Source organism: Heteronotia binoei, chromosome 1 (assembly GCF_032191835.1).
Source record: "Heteronotia binoei isolate CCM8104 ecotype False Entrance Well chromosome 1, APGP_CSIRO_Hbin_v1, whole genome shotgun sequence".
In the NCBI taxonomy this organism is placed as follows: Eukaryota; Metazoa; Chordata; class Lepidosauria; order Squamata; family Gekkonidae; genus Heteronotia; species Heteronotia binoei.
Window position 1 is genome coordinate 220,000,989 of NC_083223.1, and position 21,998 is coordinate 220,022,986.

At 44.7% G+C, this 21,998-nt stretch overlaps 2 protein-coding genes across 2 annotated transcripts in view; one reads left to right on the forward strand and one right to left on the reverse strand.

The window, feature by feature from the left end:
* Window positions 1–482: 482 nt before the first annotated feature.
* On the reverse strand, window positions 483–9,325 carry LOC132577932 (uncharacterized). Its single transcript, XM_060247725.1, has 4 exons — window positions 9,185–9,325; window positions 8,207–8,452; window positions 3,954–4,283; window positions 483–954 (listed from the first exon to the last, which is right to left on the reverse strand). The coding sequence occupies exons 1-4, from the start codon at window positions 9,200–9,202 to the stop codon at window positions 751–753; spliced, it is 798 nt and encodes a 265-aa protein (XP_060103708.1). The 5' UTR covers window positions 9,203–9,325; the 3' UTR covers window positions 483–750.
* A 2,420-nt stretch (window positions 9,326–11,745) lies between these two features.
* The window catches only part of LOC132577839 (golgin subfamily A member 6-like protein 22), a 33,569-nt gene continuing 23,316 nt past the window's right edge, over window positions 11,746–21,998 (forward strand). Inside the window, exon 1 of the mRNA XM_060247576.1 lies at window positions 11,746–11,801. Coding sequence (XP_060103559.1) covers window positions 11,799–11,801 — 3 coding nt within the window. The 5' untranslated portion in view covers window positions 11,746–11,798. The remainder of the gene's footprint in view (window positions 11,802–21,998) is intronic.

The following is a 21,998-nucleotide window of genomic DNA, read 5'->3' on the forward strand; positions in this document are numbered from 1 at the left end:
AGAGCTCTCCCAGAAGCTGCCCTTTCAAGGACAGCTCTGCAAGAGCTATGGCTGACCCAAGGCCATTTCAACAGCTGTAAGTGGAGGAGTGGGGAATCACACCCAGTTCTCCCAGATAAGATTCCATGCACTTAACCACTACACCAAACTGGCTCTCCAAAAGTGTTGCATAGATAGGAATTCATCTAGTAGAAAAACACACATATACACAGGATTAGAAAGCCTTGCCATAATCTCCCCCTTTTGACTTTCAAATAAATGTAGAACTGGGCCTTAGTGGTGGAGTACCTCCTTGCATGCAGACTTACCCCTAGCATCTCTCCACCTAAAGGATCTCAGGGAAAGATGTTGGGTAGACCCTCCTTTGTGTAGGCTCTTTGTTGTGCTCTTGTTGATCAGAGTAGATCTTGCTACAGATAAACCAACTGTCTGACTCAGATGAAGGCAGGTTCAAATGTTCATAAATCAAAAACACAATCAGATTTTTTAAAATTCCCCATCATTTTATTAATGTGGCAGGCTCATTATTCTGCAAGGGAATAATGGCAAACAATATTGAAGGGCAGCATTTAAAAGAGGAAACAGTAAGACCCTTAGACAGCCACATCTAAAATTGTGTTTTCATTGCCTACATTGTAAGAGGGAAATAGTTAAGAGGAGGAAAGATAGGCCTGTGAAGCGGGAGACTTTAGGAAGCAGTTTTTGGTTCTCTTTTTCTTCACCGTCTAGAGTCTGTTGGTTGTTTCCTGGCTATTTCTTCTTGTTTCTGAAACCAAGGGCAGTCTTCTTGACAATGAAATACATCACAATGACAAAGCAGAATATGTGGTGCTTTGCAATAAAATAGAAAGCCAGCTCCCTGGCAGTGTAAATAACATGGATAAAGATGAAGCAGAAAAAAAATAGGGCATACTGGTTCTGCGGCTGGAGTAGTTCATGGAGCTCTTGTCCAATCTGCAGGTGAAAGGAGAAGGAAACACTTGATAAGAAATGCAGCTGCTCTGTTTGAGTCAGAGTCCAGAGGAAGCAAAATGGGCTTAACTTTCATTCATTTCTGTGAATTTAAAGATGCTTCGAATTCTGTGGCTTTGGGTTGTTTTAAGATTATTTATGACTTTTATAAACCCTCTTTCTTTCATCATAGTATGCAAGCTATTTAAGGTTCCCAAGGGGTCTCCAAGCCATTGGTCAGACCAGGGCTTTTTTGTAGAAAAAACCCAGCAGGGACTGATTTGCATATTAGGCCACACCCCCTGACATAATCATTTTGCCAGGGCTTTTTTGTGGAAAGAGCCCAACAGAAACTCATTTGCATATTAGGCCACACACCTTGACATCAGCATTGTTTTGCCAGGGTTTTTTGTAGAAAAAGCCCATCAGGAACTTATTTGCATATTAGGCCACACCCCTTGATGCAATGCCAGCCAGAACTGCATTCCTGTGCATTCCTGCTCAAAAAAAGCCGTGCGCCAGGCCTGCTTAGCTGCAACAAGATTGCCACATGTGCACACTTCAACAATACTTTGGGAAGTATTGTACAAATTCAGATACATTCAAAACTCTATTTCTTTCCATGAATTTTACCACAAAAACCCAGCACATTTTGACCAAAGTTAGACTAAATTCTGGTGGACATAGTCAATCAAACAAGAAGATGTTTGGGCAAACTGCATCAAACAGAAATGTTTGGCGGGATTGGAAGAGACGTAAGTAAGTCCACAATATGTCTTCCCATTTCCATGTATCTCCCCCCACATACGCTCACAATATTTCCTCTTGCAGCAGAAGAACCATGACCTCTTTGTTCCCGAGTCAACCATACATGAAGGATGATTTCTACAAAGAGGCAGAACTGCTATCATCCTTGTGACACTATCCATTCTGGCCAAAACATCTTCTGCAAGAGGAAAATACACTGTACAGCCCCAAACACTGATATAGTCTACAAGCAGAATGTAGCTGCATAGACAATTCCAGAGAAGGGGCAGAAGTATCTCTGATAGTCAATCTACCACCATGTGTTTGTCAGGATTGCAGGGATGCCCCTGGACCAAGATTTAGTGCTGTTTCAGGCAAAATAAAATGTTTTTTCTCTTCCATTTGTGGCTGATCATATGTTGAGCAGCATCATATATATCTAATTCTGAACCAGGCAGCTAAGTGTGGATTAATAGGTCTACAAAATTGAGCTAGGGGCAGATAGGGGGAATTTCTCTATGACTCAAAGGAAGCCCCAAATTTGCTGAACAATCTGAAATCAAAAAGAACAATACGGGTGGGGGGGGAGCAGAATTAAAACTCCCCAAAGTAATATGAACTTCAACAAAAGAATGCCCACTGAGCTTTCAGTTGCCAATTTGAAGGTTGCTAGGCAACTATAGGAATACTACTGAGCCTTCTAAGCCTTGGTTTCTGTAAAGCAAAGCCATGGGGAGGTGGGGGGGAGGTGGATTTAGAGACCAATAACCCTGGAAAAGGTCCTGGCCCCATCATGTCACCTGATGAACAAAGAGTTACTGGGGATAACAGCAACCACCAAAGACCTACACTACTTAACCCAGCCTGACCCCAGCCTGACAGCCGCAGATGGCACCAGGGCCAGCCCTGCCACTAGGCAAACGAAGTGATTGTCTAGGGCCCCAGTCTTTTGAGGGTGCTGAATTTGGTGCCCCCATGCGACTTAGTGATGTTATCAGTGTGGGGGGGGGGGGAGGTCCAGAAGTTAGTCTTGCCTAGGGTGCCAGTCTAGGTCCAGCCCTGCATGGCACAACTGGGGCAGCACCAGTCACCATGCAACTGAGTCTGGCCCAGGTAGCCACCTCTTAACTGGGTCTGGCCTGGTGCCAGCACCAGCCCCCATCTACCCAGGCCTGGCCCAGTGCTGGTGCCAGCCACTATGATATGCAACTGAGCCCAGCACCAGCCGCAATGCAGCTGGACCTGGCCTGCTAACCACCATGCAGCTTGGCCAGGTTTTTCCCACTGAGTGGCTGCCAAAGGATGGGGAGCAGATAAAGGGAGGTTGGCAGGTTGGTTGGAGGAAGAGAAGGAAGCAGGAAAAGGGGAGAAGTTACAGAACTCCCAGGAAAGATGAAAGAGTAGATGACACAGGAGAAAATGAGCCCTTGTGGGTTTCCTGCTTGTAATGCGCTAAAAAATAAAAAGTTGCTTTTTGAGGGGGTTACATATAGATTGGACTATTGCAATGCACTATATTTGGGGCTGCCCTTGAAGAGTGTTCAGAAGCAGCAACAATAACCACAAAATGGCAGCCTCCCTAGGCACTGAGAGCCTTTGGCCTTCTCTGGTAGCAGCTCCCCCTAGATGTTTAAAGCTGTCCATTGCCTAGTTTTCATAAATCTAAAGTCTGCTTCAAATGCCCATAAGTGTTTTCAGGCTTCATAGGCATAAATTGTTTCACAGTCGTTTACTTCAGGAAACTGTTGATCTGTGAGGGTGTTGTTACTAATGGAGGATTCTCAGCATCTCATCAAATTACAGATCTTACGGCTGTCAAGAGGAAGTCATGTCAGTTAAAGCAGTATAAGACCTGCCATAGGTTGTAGGCTATATTGTATCAAGGTATAAGTAAATTAAGTCATTGACTGCTTTATCATTTGAAACCATCAGTTGCAGTTGTGTGAAAGAGGCTACAGGTTAGCCTGGCTAGGATAAGGGCCATGGCTCAGTGAAAGAGCATCTGACTTGCAAACAGAAGGTCCTACATTCAGTCCTTGACATTGCCAAGTAGGGTTAGGTAGTGGTGGGTGATGTGAAAAACTTTGACTGGAAACTCTGGAGAGTTGCTACCAGTAAGAGTAGACAACACTGACCTTAATAGGCCAAAGACCAGGTCTGACTTGGTATGAGGCACCTTCATGTGTTCAATGCACACTCTGGCTGCTGTTTTTACAGAACTGTTGTACCTCTCAATTAGGTTTCCCTTAACTTACTGATCGAGAAACTGCCTGGTGACGCATCCGTTCCATTTTTTCCTCGTGCTGCCGCCTCTTTTCATTATCTTCAAGCCTATACCTCATTCTGGTCAGTGCATTATCCAACTTTATCTTCTTCAGGTCAAGGTCAACTGCTGTGATCTGCCTACTAGTCAGCTGACCCATTCCCTCTAAATTGCTGATCTCAGCGATCCTGGAATATGTTTCTGGAGGTAAACCACTGGTCCCTCTTTGGGTGCTGAGCCGCTCTGCTTGATTCTTATTGTCTAAGGTTTCCATCACATAATCTGGAATGTATGAAGAAGCTGGGGGGTCCCTTGTGGGATCCTGAAACAAAAAAGGACAGAAGAAGAGATTGCCCTTCATTCCACCACATTCAACCTTGCTCCATAGACCTTCATTTCAAGAGGTTTGGGTGATATCTACCATAAGGATGGTCTTTTCAGGAATAGGTTTTGAATCCTCCCCAAGAGGTATTTGGTAGTTCTACTAAAATTGTTGGCATGGTTTTAATCAGTTTTAATTAGCATCTTATTCTGCTAGCCATTTGGAAGTGGAAAATCTGTTTGCTCTATTAGATTGCATTAATTAATTACTACCTCTGCCAGGTAGTAGGCCCACTCCAGTGATGAAGTGTCTCAGCTTCAGTGACGATGTGTCTGGCACAAGGGAATAAACAGGTGAGTTTAGCAGGCATACGAGTTCAGCAGTAGGGAGAGGAAGCCAGGGCACTATTCTTTCTACATCCCTAGAAAAAGTGTTGTACTGGGTGGGCCATTGGCCTGATCCAACATGGCTTCTCTTATGTTCTTAAGGTGACTTGCCTGCCTGGTGCAAAGGTAGCAGACATTGCATGTGGTCTAGATAGGATGGTAGACAGTGCTGGGGAGAAGCAAGTGGTATATGTTGGCACCAATGATGTGGGGAAATGTAGTTGTGTGGTCCTGGAGGAAAAGTTTAGCCTGCTAGGCAGAAGTCTCAAGGTCAGGACCTCCAAGGTAGCCTTCTCAGAAGTGTTGCCTGTTTCACATGCAGGGCCAGCTAGACAGGCACAAATTAGGAGTCTCAGTGCACGGATTAGTCAATGGAGGAGGGAGGAAAGGTTTAAGTTTGCTAGGCACTGGAGTGCTTTTTTGAACAAGCAGGAGCTGTACAAAAGAGGGGGCCTCCATTTGTTCCAAGAAAGAACCAGGCTGCTGGTATTAAAAATCAAAAAGGTGGCAGAGCCGTTTTTAAACTAAATCTTGAGGGAAAGCCAATGGGATATGAAATGTCTCTGGATCAGGATGGCTTATCTCAAGAGATGAAGGGGTAGCTGTTACTGTTCTACAGGGAAATGGAATAGGGCTGGCCACTGAGAGGGTGACAAACAATGTTGACTGCCTGGCAAGGTCTAGCGGAGGGGTGTCAAATGATCTTCCTGTGGGCCAGAACCAGCCTGCTCAGGGCTTTAATCAGGCCCGCTGGGCTCTTTTCTCTCCCCCACCCCGGCCTTACTCTTTGAAGCTCCAAAGCTGCTGAAGTTCCTACTCTTTCTGCCTTGTCTGGGTGCAGCAGGAAACAAAGCAGCAAAGAAAATCTGAAATGGATTTTCCATTAAGGTCTCTGTGCCCAGATAGATAGGGTCGAGAAACCTTTATGGAAAATCCATTCCATGTTTTCCTTACAACTTTGTGTCTTCAGCATTCCTATAGCCCAGCTGAAGCTCATGCTTCTTGAAGTTGTGTCCTTGCAAATAGAAGGTTGATGCTTCAAGCCAGCTTGTCTCTGCTCAGTGGACTTGAGAACTGGTGCCTAGTGAGTATTCTAACTTGGGAACCCACAGCCAAAGGAGATATTACATTGGAGAACCGCTGCCAGTCTGAGTGGACCTGGGGGCAGGGGGAGAAGCCTGTAATGCCATTTCATTGTTTTCCCAGGCTCAAGAGTATTTTATATGTTTAGTTTCTGCTGTAATCCTTGTGCTTTTTCTTGATGTTTTATTTAAAAAATTGCATTGCCAAATCCCATTGTTCACCCATCTTTCCATTTAAAAAAAAATATTGCAAGAGTTTTAAGCATGTTTGTATATTAAGTTAAAACATAATGTCCTTAATTATGTTTGTGTTCTTTATAAAGTTTATATCTCTATTACCTCACAATACATTTTATGACATGCATGGCCCGGCCCCACAAATTCCCATTTATGTCAGATCTGGCCCTCTTAACATGAGTTTGACACCCCTGGTCTGGAGGCCATAGGAGGAAGATTGCAGGCCCAACATGTCTGGGAAATTATAGATGTTTAGTATATACAAATGCCAGTAGAAGTTTCCAAGGTAAAATTGGGAAGCTGGAATGCTTAGTGTCAGAGGAGAACATAGACATTATGTGCATCTCAGAAACTTGGTGGGATGAGGAAAATCAGTGGGATATAGTGATTCCTGGATATAAATTATATCAGAAGGATATGGAGGGAAGGGACAGAGGTGGAGTGGCTCTGTATGTCAGAATGGGTATACGGTCCAGTAATTCTGAGACTGTAAAAGAAACAGATTTTCTTACAGAAACACTATGGGTGGAAATACTGTGCCCAAAAGGAAGATTAACTCTGGGAGTTTGTTGTCACCCACCAGATCAAAGGTTAAAAGATGATTTAAAAATAGCAAAAGAATGAAGGAAAGCAGCTAAATGAAATGAATGTGCAGTAATAGGTGATTTCAAGTACTCACACATTGTTTGGGTCAATATGTGTTCAAGTCAGGAGGAAAAGGTTGGGTTTCTAGAATACTTTCATCCTGGACTTGGTCCTAAGTAATGCCCAAGACCTGGTGAAAGGTGTAAATGCGATAGCATAGCTGGGAATAGTGACCATAATGTTATTAAGTTCAAGATTAATGTAAATAAGGAGTTGCCCAAAAAGACCAACACAACCACTTTTAAATTTAGAAGGGGCAGCATCTCTCAAATGAGGGGATTTGTGAAGAAGAAACTGAAAGGTAAGAAAGATCAAATCCCTTTGGAAAGCTTGGTGACTGTGTAAAACTACAATTGTAGATGTTCAGATGAAATGCAGGTAAGAAAAAGTACAAATAGGTCTTTTAAAAGGCCTGCATGGTTAACAAACAAAGCAATGGAAGCAGTAAAAGGTAAGAAGGATAACTTCACTTTATCTGTCTTTAAAATCTGCCTCCATTCCTGAGGACTGGAAGGTAGGTAATGTAACCCCCATCTTTCAAAAAAAAAAAAAAAAAGGTCCAGAGGAGAGCCAGGAAATTACCGACCAGTCAGTCTAATGTCGACACTGGGTAAATTGGTAGAATCTGGTATTATAATTATTAGGCTCACTGATGAACAAAGGCTATTGAGGAATAATCAGCATGGATTATATAAGGTAAGATTTGGTCTCACTAACCTTTTAGAGTTCTCTGAGGGGGTGAACAAGCATATGAACACATGACCCAATAGATGTTGTTTACCTAGACTTCCAGAAAGCTTTGGATACAGTTCCTCATCAAAGATTCCTAAGTAAACTCAGTAGTCATGGGATAAGAGGACAAGTCCTCTTGTGGATTAAAAACTGGTTAAATAACAGGAAACAGAGAGTGAATACAAATGGGCAGTTTTCACAGTAGAGGGTAGTACTGCAGGGCTCAGTATTGGGACCAGTGCTTTTAAACTTGTTCATTAATAAGTGGTGAAGTGGCTAAGTTTACAAATGACACAAAGTTGTTCAGGGCTGTAAGAAACAGGTAGGGGTGCCAGGTCCCCTTGCTGTGATGGTAGAGGGATTTGGGGAGCATTCCAGGGGTGGGTGGGACATCACAATGAAATTACATCATCACATCAGTGATGTTGCCTGCAACACTCGTTTTTGGGCAAAACTATCTATTTTTGCCTTCAAAACCACACCGTCTGCTCAAAAACCACAGCATTGCCAATGTCTTTTTTTATTTGTTTTTTTTGTTTTTTTGTGGGGGGGGGGTCATCCAGCTCAACAGCTTCAGAGCAGTAGTGATGTTTCTCTATTACAGGAAAGACAAAAATAGAGTTTTGTGGCCCCGAAAGATTTATGGATTCTTTTGTGGCTTATGTGGACATAGTTCAGAACCCTCACTGCCTTTGCTGTCCATGTAGTGGAACTAAAGATTTGTTTCCTGAGAAAGAGTCCATAGACCAACATTGCCATTAAACTTGATGTTTAATTGTTCTGCTCCCAGAGCAAAAATGGCAACCTCTGCCTTCTGCATGCTGCCTTCATTGCTACTTACCATCTTCTCCCTATGATTTTTGATGTCTTTGAGGGGAGTGATCTGCACAGCAAATGCAGTCCCCTCAAATTCAATCCCTGCTTCCATCTCCTGGAACTCTGCAGCACCTCCTTGAGAAGAGAATTCAGACTCCTCCAAGTTACTGAGGGGATCTAGATCTGCTTGAATTTCTTTGTCTGTGTGATGCACAGACTCTGTGTCAAAGATAAAAAAATCGGATGATGAATGGGGATCTCTTGGTGTTTCCTGCAAAAGGAAGGAAAAGGCCAGTATTTAAGAACAAATGCAACAACCAACAGATATCTTTCTAGGAAGGAACCAAAGATATGGTAAAGCTGACACAGAAGGTTGCAAGGCTCATTGTTTGAAGTAAAATTAATGCCATTTTTCAAATGTATGCAACACTTTTAAAAACCAAATTGCTACCCAAAAAAGTTTACAATTAAAAATCATAATAAAATGATGATAATTAACAATGCAATAAGGCTGTGGGAACAAACTTGCAAATTAAAAGATGGACTTTAAAAAAACCTCCAGTGAGAATGTTTGACGTTGATGAGAAGTCAAAGATTTAGGCTTTGGCTAATCAATAAGACACATTATGGCTCAGTGGTAGAGCATCTGTATTGCATGTGGAAGATCCCAGACTTTTTCAAGTAATGAAAAAGTTATTACTTTTTTGAAGTAATAAGGGTGATGTCAAAGACCTCTCGTTCTGAGACCTTGGAGAGCCAGCCAGGGCAAGTCAGAGTAGAAGACTCAAATCTTGATAGACCAATTTTCCCACTCAATATTAGGCAGCTTCGTGTGTTCCTGCCCTAAGAATTTAAAAAATTTTCTTACCTCAGGCTCACCACTCATTTGGGAAGTAATATGAGTGCCACAAGCAATGAAGATGCTTCAAGATCTCCTCAGAGACTTCCAAATGCTTTGTTCTGTGCTCCACATGAAACAGAAAAATGTGCTAGAATTTCTTACCATAGCAGATTTAGTCATAGGAAGAATATGGATGTCAATAGTGGTTTCCAAGGCAGAAGCCTCTACTTCTCCATCTGCCCAATGTAGAGTAGCTGAAACCAGCAGCTCCACTTTGAAGCAAACTCGCACTGTTCAAACACAAGCCAGACTCCGTCTCCTAAAATGCCATGGTGATGTAACAAAATTCTACTCTGCAATGACATCATAATTTCCCAGTTACCACAGCAGTTGAGACAAATGTTGCTAAGAGCCCTTTGTAGATTGTCAATATGCCTGATCGCTCATATAATCTAGGAATCAGTATCAATTTTTTAAGCAAGGCTAGAAATGTAAAAAGGATTGGTCTATCAAGGATGCCTTTGTACCCAGTGTGATCATAATTTCATCTATGCTTTCTAGTAACACACCTTGGTGTGTCTGTGTGCCACTACCCATGCCTCGCTACTTGGCTCCAGAGCCACAACTCTTACATCAGGTCCTACTAAGGTTGCCAACAAGCCTGGAGAAAAATGTCCTGTCTCTTTAGCAGAGGTTAAATATGTAGAAATCAGCAGCTAATTTTTTCATGACATGGAAGTAAATAAAATAGCATTAAGCCTTTGTTAAATGGATGGCATTTTAATTTTCTCCTAGTAATCCTAATTTTGCCATAAATGTTCAGAAAGTACTTTTACTATCAGAGACATTTTGTTAGATCCTAGCACTCCATTCAGCAAAGTATGAAGCCTTCCTATGGAGAAATAAACTTTTTTAGATGGAGGAAGAATCTGCCAGAGGAAGACACAGCATCCTGAGTCCAGCTGCCAGATCCAACCCATTATTATTACTTATGACATTTTTATGCTGCCTTTCCCCCAAGCAGCTCAGAACAGCACACATTGTCTCCTGTGCTTTTCCATTTTACCCTCACACAAAAGCATTATGAAGCAAATTAGGTAGAGAGTGACTGGCCCCCAATATCACCCCATGGCTGAGTGGGGATTTGAACACCGGTCTTCCCATCCTATTCTCACTCTACTGACTTCACCAAATGATCAGCACGCCAGTCCCCTATCACTCTATCCACCACATCAGAGGACCACATCCTCTAACATTTCACAGACAAAAATAGATCCACTCTTGTATGCTTGTAACACCCTTTTCTCACTTTAATGTCTGCAGCATGAGAGACCTCATCCCAGGATCTTTCCTACCTGGCCTACACTGTGCTGATTTAAACATCCTGTCCTAGTTGACTTTTAAAGCAGGTGCCTTGGTTAACTGACCATTACCTTTGCCTTTAAAAAAATCTTTATCACTCTCACACTAGATTTTGTTGGTTTTTTAAAGCAGACACAGATTAAATACAGGTGCTTGTGGGGGAGATTGACAGAAAGAGTGCCTTTGGCTACATCCTTCTAAACACATTGAAGAGTGTTTCCATAGATGGAAGGATTTCGGCCTGTGGGATGCAACTTCCTTGTTTTCAAACACCTCCCAAAGTTGCTGCAAGAGCTCACCTGAAACATTTCAGGGGTGTTTTGGGCTGCAGCAGGAAGAGGGAGGCAAGTTGGTCTCCATAGTCACAAATCCTTCCATCCATGAAAAGGCTCTGCTGGATCCAGGCCATTTTGTTTCCAAAACTAATTTCTGAATCACAGAATTGTGGCCAGTATTCCCTCTAAGCTGAGTTAGTATGAGCTAGCTCACAGATTTTTAGCCTTCAGCTCACACATTTTTATCTTAGCTCAGGAAAAATGGCCCCAGAGTATAATAATTTTTGCAGTAGCTCACAACTTTAATAACACTCGCTCACAAAGTAGAATTTTTTCTCACAAGACTCTGCAGGTTAGAGGGAATGTTGATTGTGGCCAGTTGTATTTCAACCTTCCAGCCAGGATAGCTGTACCACAATGATAGGGGTGGAGCTTTGCCTCAATCACTAAGAGCCTAGAAATGAAATCTTTACATCAAAGGCAGTATGCTACCAGAAGCAGTCTCAGACCACAGGGAGTGGCTGTCCTATCATGTCCTGCCCTTGAGATTCAAAGAAGCCTCTGGTTATCTACAGCGTAAAGAGGTTGTTAACTGACTGGCTCAGCTGTGTTTTGTTCCTTTAACTGCAGTTTGATCTGCACTTAGCCACTGAAGCTTTTCACAATATAGAGACAAGCATTGTCATTTCCTAATGTCTTCATCACAAGAAACTATGAAGGATGTAGAAGCAAGAGCAACCCTTGAACTGGTGTGCTTGAAAAGCTGGGACTGTGTTCTGACACAGCACAGGTCAAGTCTGATGTTATCACAACTACTCAATATTTCACCTTGTTTTCCAATAACGCCAACAAGTAAAGATAGCATAGCAAGCCAAACTCAGGTAAAGGTTCATTAGAGAGCAAAGGAGACTGAAACCTTAGCAACAGAATGTGTTTCTTGTCAGAGGACTGGAACGTTGTGAAGCTGCTGAGTGTGGAATCTCATGATATCATCAAGACAGTTGGCCTAGAATTGGTTTGAATGGTCTGGATTTGTATACCAAAGCACCAGTATCTGAGCAAGGGAGAAGGAGGCTGGTTGGTAAACAGTGTCTCTGACTGGTCAAGCTTATGTCTCTGATTTTACACCAAAGTTCTCTATGGTAAGAGCTTTGGCTTTGTCTTCTACTGCTCGTCACTTATAGGAACTTTTGGACCATTCATCTGCTTTTGGCACTTGCAGTTGGTGGTGATATCCCAGAACATAGTATTGGCCATTAGTTCAGCACCCAATGAGCTTCCCTTTTCCCTTAACATCCCATAAGGATGGATGGAGGTTGTGACGGAACCGGCCCGATTCTGCCTTCAGACCCGGTCCCGTCAACTCCCTGCTGAGTCTCCAACTCCTGGAGGGAGCTATTTCTCCTCCGGCCACTTGGGCTCGCTGCCACCACCTGCTCAGTCTAGGAGTTCAGATTGAGAGGAACAGGACTCCCAATCCCCCTCTCCAGCTATGAGGCCAGGCCTCAAGGTCCTCTGCCACCCTGTACTTGGGTATCACAGAGACCACAGCACTTCTTTGGGGAAACCCTGGAGGATTGGCACCTTATCCAACTGCATGCCTTCCCCCTTCCCCGGGGCCCCCTTCATAAAGCAGTGTGGTCTAAGCGGTCGGGATCTATGTGGTACAGAGTTTGACTGCCAGCATTCACAACAGAAAAAAAAATGTTTAATAAGAAGAGAAAGAGAATTAAAAAAAAACAGTTACATATAAAAGTTTAGCACAGCACCTGATCAGCAACAAGAAGGGCAAATAAAAGGTAGATTTAAACACATCTGCTCATCCCTGGTGTAAACTGGCCCTACCTTGTGAATGACTGCCTTGGGGCCACCCCCACAGGCAGGAGCCCAGGCTACCAACCTTCCTCCTCCAGCACCAGCTGCGGACTGCCCTTTTCAAAAAAACAAAAGAACTTCCTGCCTCTCTAGGAGGCTTTCCCCCTAGAGTTGCTGGTTTGGCTCTGGAAGGGAGGGGGGGGGGAATGAAAGGAGGGCTAGGCCCCAAAGCCTGCCTAGCAGTTTCATGTTCCCTCCCAACTAAGATGGCGTTTCTCCACACGTCCCCCTCCTTAAATTCTGAGCCGGAGGGGTTAAGAACATAAGAGAACATAAGAGAAGCCATGTTGGATCAGGCCAACGGCCCGTCAAGTCCAACACTCTGTGTCACACAGTGGCAAAAAATTTTATATACACACATACACTGTGGCTAATAGCCACTGATGGACCTGTGCTCCATATTTTTATCTAAACCCTTCTTGAAGGTGGCTATACTTGTGGCCGCCACCACCTCCTGTGGCAGTGAATTCCACATGTTAATCACCCTTTGGGTGAAGAAGTACTTCCTTTTATCCGTTTTAACCTGTCTGCTCAGCAATTTCATCGAATGCCCACGAGTTCTTGTATTGTGAGTTCTTGTATTCTTGGTTGCCTCCTACAGAGGTGACCCCATAGCAGAATCCAACCAAACAAGGAGAAACCTATTAACCAAAATATTACACAAACATTCAGGTATTTCTCTAAGACATGAAGGCTGACATCTTAAGCATCACCATCCTTTCTGGACAGAAAGTCTGCGATCACATTGTGGCGTCCAGCAATGTGCTCAATCTTCATATTGTACTCCTGAATCCTCCAGGACCATCTCTGCAATTTAGAATTGGTGTTCTTCATAGTCTGTAACCATTGCAGAGAGGAGTGGTCAGTCAGGAGGGTGAACTCTTGTCCTCACAAATAAGGGCGAAGTTTGTCTAGCGCCCATACAACTGCTAGACACTCTTTTTGTACTGAGGACAGGTTCTTTTCTCGAGGAATGAGCTTCCTGCTCAGGTAAGCTACAGGATGTTTGGTCTCATCCCAGTCCTGCATCAAAACAGCCCCAATCCCATGGTCTGAGGCATCGGTGGCAACAAAGAACCTTTTATCAAAGTCCGGAGCTCTGAGTACTGGCATAGAAACCAGAGCTGTCTCCAGCTGCTCAAAAGCCGCCTGACAGGTAGGAGTCCAGGCCACCTTGCCAGGTAGATATTTCCTGGTGAGAGAGGACAGTGGGTCGGCGATGGATCCAAAGTCTGGGACAAAACGCCTATAATAGTTAACCAGTCCCAAGAAGGCCCTGACCTGCCTCTTCGTCTTTGGGGCCTCCCACTTTTGAATTGCCTCCACTTTGTCCCACAGTGGAGTGATTCTCCCACTCCCCACCTTATGTCCAAGGTACACCACCTCTGACATTCCAAACTGGCATTTGTTCAGTTTAATCGTGAGGCCTGCTTTCTGGATTGCCTCCAGCACTTTGACCAAATGTTCAAGGTGAGAATCCAAGTCCTTACTAAAAATGGCGATGTCATCAATATAAGCTACAGCGTAGTCCGACATGCCACTTAACAGGTTGTTTACCAACCTTTGGAAGGATGCGGGAGCATTTCGGAGGCCAAAGGGCATCACCCTGAATTCAAACAGTCCATCTGGGATGATGAAGGCTGACTTGGCCCTTGCCTCAGACTCCAGTTCCATTTGCCAGTAACCTTTGCACAAGTCCACAGTAGATATCACCCTAGCTGAGCCTAGTATGTCCAGCAGGGTATCTATTCTGGGCATAGGATATGCATCTGGTTTTGTGATGCTGTTTAATTTTTGGTAGTCCACACAAAACCTAATTGAGCCATCTGGTTTGGCTACCAACACCACTGGAGCTGCCCATGAACTTACTGAGGGTTGGATGACTCCCATCCTCAGCATCTCCTGGACTTCCCTCCGGATATCTGCCAACACCTTACCGTTGACTCTGTAAGGGGGGCACCTGATAGGCCCATGAGTACCTGTGTCAATCCCATGTCGTGCCAGGCCTGTTCTTCCTGGCTCTTTCTTGAAAATATCTTTAAACTGGTGTAAAACCACAAGGATCTTTTCTTTGTCCGGCCCAGATATAGTTTCAGACCACAACAACTCTTCCCACTGAACCGGTTCTGAAAAATAGGCTAGAACATCCAATGGGTCATCATCTATCATCTCAAGGTTTCCTTCCTGTCTGGTTATATGCAGCACCATGGGCCTCTCTAAGAAGGACTTTAGCATATTCACATGCACCACTTTAGTCTTTTGCCCAGACCTCTCCATAGACACTGCATATGTGACATCGTCCAATTGGTCTGCAATTACATGGGGACCGTCCCATGCAGCTTTTAGTTTATTAGTGCGCAGTGGCAGGAAAACCATCACCCTATCCCCTATTTCAAAAGTTCGGGATCTGGCTGTTTTGTTATACCAACTGTTCTGATTGCTTTGAGCTTTGAGCAGGTTCTCCCTCACCAGATCCATCATCTCTTGCAGTCGTTCCCTGAAGGACAACACATAGTCCACTACTGACATCTTGGCCTTTGGGATTTTCTCCTCTCATCTCTCCTTGACCAAATCTAGGGGTCCCCTGACCCTTCTGCCAAACATAAGTTCAAAAGGAGAGAACCCGGTGGATTCCTGGGGTACCTCCCTATAAGCAAATAATAATTGCGGCAATTTTTCATCCCAGTCTTGGGGATGAGTATCAACATAGGCTCTTAGCATTCCTTTCAAAGTCCCATTAAACCTCTCCGTTAACCCATTTGACTGAGGATGGTAGGCTGTGGTTTTCAGATGTTTCACTCCACAGCATTTCCACAAACACTCCATTAGTTCTGACAGAAAGTTACGCCCCCTGTCTGTCAGAATTTCAGCAGGGAACCCCAGTTGACAGAACACCTTGATCAGGGCTTCTGCTACTACTGGAGCCTCAGTGGAGGCTAGAGGCACTGCTTCTGGGTACCTGGTTGCGTGGTCCACAATAGTTAATATAAACCGTTTGCCTCTCTGAGTGGGTTTTGGGAACAGGCCCACAATGTCGATTCCTACCCTTTGGAATGCCTCTCCCATGATAGGAAGGGACTGCAAAGGCGCTCGTGCTTTGCACCCACTTTTGTCCACCTTTTGGCAGGTTGGACATGACTTGCAGTAGTCCCTCACATCCTGAGCCAGCTTCGGCCAGTAAAAATTTAACAAAAGCCTCTCTCTGGTCTTGTTAATCCCTAGGTGTCCAGCACACGGTATGTCATGTGCCAGCTCCAAGAGCTTCAGCCTGTATTTCCTGGGAACCACAAGCTGTTGAACTGCTTCCCAAGTCACTCGTCTACCAGGTGGCAACCAGAGCCTATATAAGCGACCCTGCTTCCATACCACTTGTTCACTCAGAGCTTCTGAGAACTCCACTTCCTGGTCCCTTACTACCTTACGCAGCGGTCCCAGACTAGGGTCACTTTGGATCTCTGACAGGAAAGTTTCTGGTTCCCCCAGACTCTCCGCCCTAAGCTCCTCCAAGCCACCCATAGTCCCACTATTCCCGGGACACTCAGCCAGAGTTTGGTTTGGGTTCTCCGCCCCCTCAGTTGGTTTTTCAGTGTCAACCAACTGAGCTCCTTCCTGCCTGGAAGGCTCCACAGCATCCTGCTGCCCTTGGGGAAATTGGCACCCCTCTTCCCATTGGGCACACCCTCCTGCAGGGCTTGAGACAGGCTGGTCCTCCCCCTCCTGGGCTATTTTCCCCTCCCTGGTTGGTGGTGAGGTGGCTTCCCTAAAGTTGTCTTCCTCCTCCCACTTTCCTCTGAGGGTTTGGCTGCGGGTTACAGCATTGATGGAGTACTGGCCAACCAACAAATCCCGGCCCAGTAAAACTGGAACTGTCTACTCCTTCATTACCCCAACCTCCATAAGACCTGCTGATCCTCGCCATTCCACTGGCATCCGGGCCACAGGAATCGTGGCGGGTGGTCCCAGAACCCCCTTGATTCTGAATGCCATATCAGGGACAATGTCAGCTTCTGACACCAGATCTGCCCTCACAAGGGTGACTGAAGAGCCCGTGTCAGCATATCCCAAAACCAACCGGTCCTTAAGCCTTACTGGTTCAACAAAATCACTCCAGGCCTCTGCAGGCTCCATTCTGGTGAAAAGACATTCATGGCTTACCACGGCCACATAGTCCTCCTTCACCTTTGGAGTGACTGGTGCTTTTGTTGTGGGTTTGGGGGTTTCAGCTTGCAGCTCTGGGCAGGCCGACCGTAGGTGTCCAGCCCGGCCACAGCTGTAGCACGTTCGAATCTGGGGCCGATCCTGATTAGTCAAATCAGGGGATTTCCTACCCTCTTCCTGGGCAGGTTTCCCTTCCCTTTTTGGTGACGGTTGTTCCTTCCCACCCCTTAGGGACCCCTTTTGTCCCCTTCCCAACTGGGAAGGGATCCAGGTCAACCCCTCTCTGTTCTTCACCAGCTCGTCCGCCAGCTCTGAGGCCTCTGTAATGGTTTTAGGTTTCCTATCTTTTACCAGGCATTTCAACTCTTTGGGAAGTCTGAAGTAGAACTGGTCTAAAATCAACAATTGAAACAAAGCCTTAAAATCCTGGGCTTTTTCTTCCTCTACCCATCTCCTCCCAAGATCACCTAGCTTTACCCCAAATTCAGAATAGGATTTACATTCTTGTGGGGCTAAACCCCTGAACTGCTTTCGGAAGTGGTCTGCCCCCAGCTTAAACCTTTTAAATACAGTGGCTTTATAGGCTGCAAAAGTTATCCCCCCATCTTCCATAAGCATGCTGTGATAGATGGCTGAAAGTTCTCCAGTCAGGATGCTACAAAGGTAAGACATATAGTCTTCCTCTGCAATCCCCCACTGTTTGGCTGCCTTCTCAAAGTTGGAGAGGTATATGGAGGGGTCTTCTCCCTCTTTGTACACTGCAAAGTCTTTGGGGGTGACTTTGATCTTTTTGCTTTGTTCAGCTTTCAGACGTAGCACCTCAAGCTCATGGCGACGTTGCTCTTTCTGCTCCCGTCTGCGGATCTCAGCTTGTCTTTCATCCTTCTCTCTTTCCTCCCGTCTGCGGATCTCAGCTTGTCTTTCATCCCTCTCTCTTTCCTCCTGTCTGCGGATCTCAGCTTGTCTTTCATCCCTCTCTCTTTCCTCCCGTCTGCGGTCTCGGTCCACCTCGATACGCATTCTCTCCAGTTCCAACTGTAGCCGCAAGGTTGCTTCTGACTGGGTGGGGGGCACTTCTGCAGGTGCCCCTGCATGCTGATTATGCTCCAACAGGAGGTCTTGCATATCTGTTACAGTCATGTTGTCACACTCCAGCTTTTGCTTTGCAAACTCTTCCTGGAGCTGTGGCTTTGTCATCTTCAGGATTTCCAGTCTCTTAGCACACTCCATCCTAACTAACTAAACTTTCCCTATTCCAGTTGACCCGAAAATAAAACAAAACCTCTGTTGCTTCCTCTGGGTGCTTGCACGTATCAAAAAACAAAAATGCCTGGCCAATCAAGTTCTCTGTTTGTTCTTATCCCACCGCTGCCACCAAATGTGATGGAACCGGCCCGATTCTGCCTTCAGACCCGGTCCCGTCAACTCCCTGCTGAGTTTCCAACTCCTGGAGGGAGCTATTTCTCCTCCAGCCACTTGGGCTCGCTGCCACCACCTGCTCAGTCTAGGGGTTCAGATTGAGAGGAACAGGACTCCCAATCCCCCTCTCCAGCTATGAGGCCAGGCCTCAAGGTCCTCTGCCACCCTGTATCACAGAGACCACAGCACTTCTTTGGGGAACCCCTGGAGGATTGGCACCTTATCCAACTGCATGCCTTCCCCCTTCCCCGGGGCCCCCTTCATAAAGCAGCGTGGTCTAAGCGGTCGGGATCTATGTGGTACAGAGTTTGACTGCCAGCATTCACAACAGAAAAAAAAATGTTTAATAAGAAGAGAAAGAGAATTAAAAAAAAAAACAGTTACATATAAAAGTTTAGCACAGCACCTGATCAGCAACAAGAAGGGCAAATAAAAGGTAGATTTAAACGCATCTGCTCATCCCTGGTGTAAACTGGCCCTACCTTGTGAATGACTGCCTTGGGGCCACCCCCACAGGCAGGAGCCCAGGCTACCAACCTTCCTCCTCCAGCGCCAGCTGCGGACTGCCCTTTTCAAAAAAAAAAAAAAAGAACTTCCTGCCTCTCTAGGAGGCTTTCCCCCTAGAGTTGCTGGTTTGGCTCTGGAAGGGAGGGGGGGAATGAAAGGAGGGCTAGGCCCCAAAGCCTGCCTAGCAGTTTCATGTTCCCTCCCAACTAAGATGGCGTTTCTCCACAGAGGTCATGGCCAAAATATTGTCCATTACATTTGATTCTTTTTGGACTATAGACTATAGTGAAGGTTAGATGCTTACCTGAAGAGCTTGTTACTGAAATAAAGTAGATGAACGTCTCCCCCTCTATTCCCCTTATAATATAATAAACCCAAACTTGTTGAAGACCAAACAACATAATCTTTCCTCTTTCTTGAGTAAGAAGAATAATGCTCTCTGTACATATGGGCATCCATGCAGAACAGTCTTGTCATAATGTTGTGCATGGTAGAGGAGGAAGCAGTTGCCTGCTTTTTCCACCAATAAGATTTTTGGCTTATTCCATGTACTATTTTTGTATGCTTCCCTAACATATCTGCTTTCTTCTTCCAGAACTGGGTGCTTGAAATCTTATTATGATTATTTTCTTAAGAAATGCTGATTTTGTGCAATTGCACCCACAACCAAGCCAATATATTTGATGCAGCTTATTGGGAAAAATAAAAAAGACTTCAAGTGGATATAGCTGGGTTCTGGGATTGTGAAACAGACAGGTTTACTACCTGCTAAAAGTTTTAACTGGTGAAATAATACAACAACATAACTATATAATGCTCTTCCAGAATGCTCAAAGGTTTTCATATTCCCCCCCCCCTTTAAAAAGGGCTAACTCCCCCATAGAAACACTGTGGGTGAAAATACCAGACTCCAAAAGTAATTTAGTAGTGGGGATGTGCTGTCATCCCCTGACCAAAGTGCTCAAGGTGATCTTGAAATGCTGAAACTAGGGAGGCATCAAGAGGAGAGGGACTTTTAATAACAGGTGACTTTACCTAACCTCATATTGATTTCATAAATGCATGCTCCAGTCATGCCATTTCTAGATACCATAAATGAGTGTGCCCTAAAACAGCTGGTCATGGAATCCACCAAAAGGGAGGCAACCCAGGATTTTAATCCTCAGTCGTGGCACAGGAAAGCCAGCCTCCAGGTGGTATTTGGGGATCCCCTGGAATTACAGCTTATCTCCAGATGACAGAGATCAGTTCCCCTGGAGAAAATGGATGCTTTAGAGGGTGGACTCTATAGCATTCTACCCAACTGAGGCAACCCTAGCTTCCCATGACATAGTGTGAGATGTGAATGTGATTGAACCAACTGGAAACCATAAGCACAATGGCATTAAATTTAATTATATGTATGTGGGAAAGTACCATGGAACTCCAATACTGACACATTTGACTTCAGAAGAGGAAGTTTCTCTAGAGTGAGAAATCTGGTAACAAGAAAGCTGAAAGCACCAGTCAAGAGGATCGAAGCTCTTGAAAAGGCTTGGGAGTTACTCAAAACCTCAAAATGAGATGCTCAGTTAGAATGCATACGATGAGCAGGAAAGGTAGTACAAAGTCCAACCAAGAGGCCACCACCAGCACAATTAACAAGCAGAGTGAGGGAAGCTATTAGAGTGAAAAGGGCTTCTTTCAGAAAATGGAAGGCTTACTCAAACAAGGCAAACAAAAATGAACATGAACTTGCACAAAAGAAATAGAAGACTATTAGGGATGTCAAAAAAGGATTATTTAATGGATGTTTTCAGGAGAGGAGGTGGAGCTGGGGCAAATAGTGATGATAAGGGAGGAAGTTCTAGAACTTAGATAAACTGCAAACAAAGAAATTAATGGGACCAGATGGTATTCATCCTAGAGGTCTTACAGAACTCAAATATGAAACTGCTTATCTTTTAAATAAAGTACCAGAAAACTGTGACCGATTTCCCACTCACCTTATGCCACTCTCATGTTCCTCTTCTCAGTGGGGCTTCCTTCCAATTTCACACTATCTGCCCCAGGGCTGCAGTTAACATCGGCTTTTTCATGCCACAAACAGAAACCGGTTTTTAGAGGTTTCTGTTTGCGGTGTGAAAAAGTCGACACTAGCTGCAGCCCCAGGGCAGATAGTGTGAAATTGGAAGGTAGCCTCGCTGAGAAGAGGAAGGTGAGAGCAGCATAAGGTGAGTGGGAAATCGGTCTGAGAGTGGCCAATGTAACACCCATTTTTAAACAAGGATCCAGGAAATTACAGGCCAGTTAGCTTTAAGTATATTCCAGGTAAATTGATGGAAAGCACTGTTAAAGAGAAAATTCTCAAACATATAGAAGGTCAAGACCTGCTGAAAAATAACCTCAACATGGCTTCTGCAAAGGTATGTCCTGTCTCAGTAACCTTTTAGATATCTTTGAAAGAGTCAATAAACATGTGGACAGGAATGAGCCAGCTGACATTGTTTATTTTGATTTCCAAAAAGCTTTTTGACAAAGTGCTTCACCAAATCCTCCTGAGAAAACTTCAGTCATGGGATAAGAGGACAAATCCTCTTATGGATCGGAAATTGGCTAAAATCAGGAAGCAGAAAGAATAAATAGTCAGTTCCCACAGCAGAAGGATGTGAATAGCATCTGTATTGGTCCCTGTATTGGGATTGGTGCTTTTCAATTTGTTCCTAAACAACCTGGATTTAGGGGGTCAATAGTGAGGTAGTCAAGTTTGTGGATGACACCAAATTATTTAGGGTGGTTAAGATTGCAAAAACATCTGAAAGGTTCCTCTTTGAACTGGGGGAATGGGCATGAAAAAGGCAAATGAGATTCAATGTGAGCAAGTATAAAAGGTGCACCTTTGGGGCAAATAATCTCAACTCTGCATGTATACTGATGGGATCTGAGCTGGCAGTGTCAGACCAAGAAAGTGATCTTGGGGTGGTAGTGGATGAAAATGTTGACCCAAACAGAAACCAAGCAGGAAAGGGTGAGAGCTGTAAGAACTTTCAACTCCCTAACCGACCCTTTTAGCTCCCTGCTCCCATCCTCTCCCTGAAAGCCAAGATCCCACAAGAATACAGAACTGTAGATCTTAATGATAACCAACATTACCTAGAAACTCCAGAACAGCAGTTGAACTCTGAAAGTCCTATCACAATAGGGCAGGAAAACAACTTGGAGGCCAAGGTGTTGGAGGGGATTTCTTTGAATCCAGAGTGACACATGAATTCTGAGTGCCCTGTCATAACAGAGCAGGAAGACATTTTAAAATTAAAGACCAAGGAGATGATAGAGACCAGTAAGGATACTTTTAGGGAGATGTATCATCTTGGGAAGAAAAAAAGACAGGCAGACCGAAA

Coding starts and splice junctions, on each gene's coding strand:
- LOC132577932 (XM_060247725.1), bottom strand. Junction 4,284..8,206: donor AAAATCATAGGGAGAAGATG/GTAAGTAGCAAT, acceptor TTTTTGTTTCAG/GATCCCACAAGGGACCCCCC. Junction 955..3,953: donor ACCAGGCAGTTTCTCGATCA/GTAAGTTAAGGG, acceptor TTTCACCTGCAG/ATTGGACAAGAGCTCCATGA.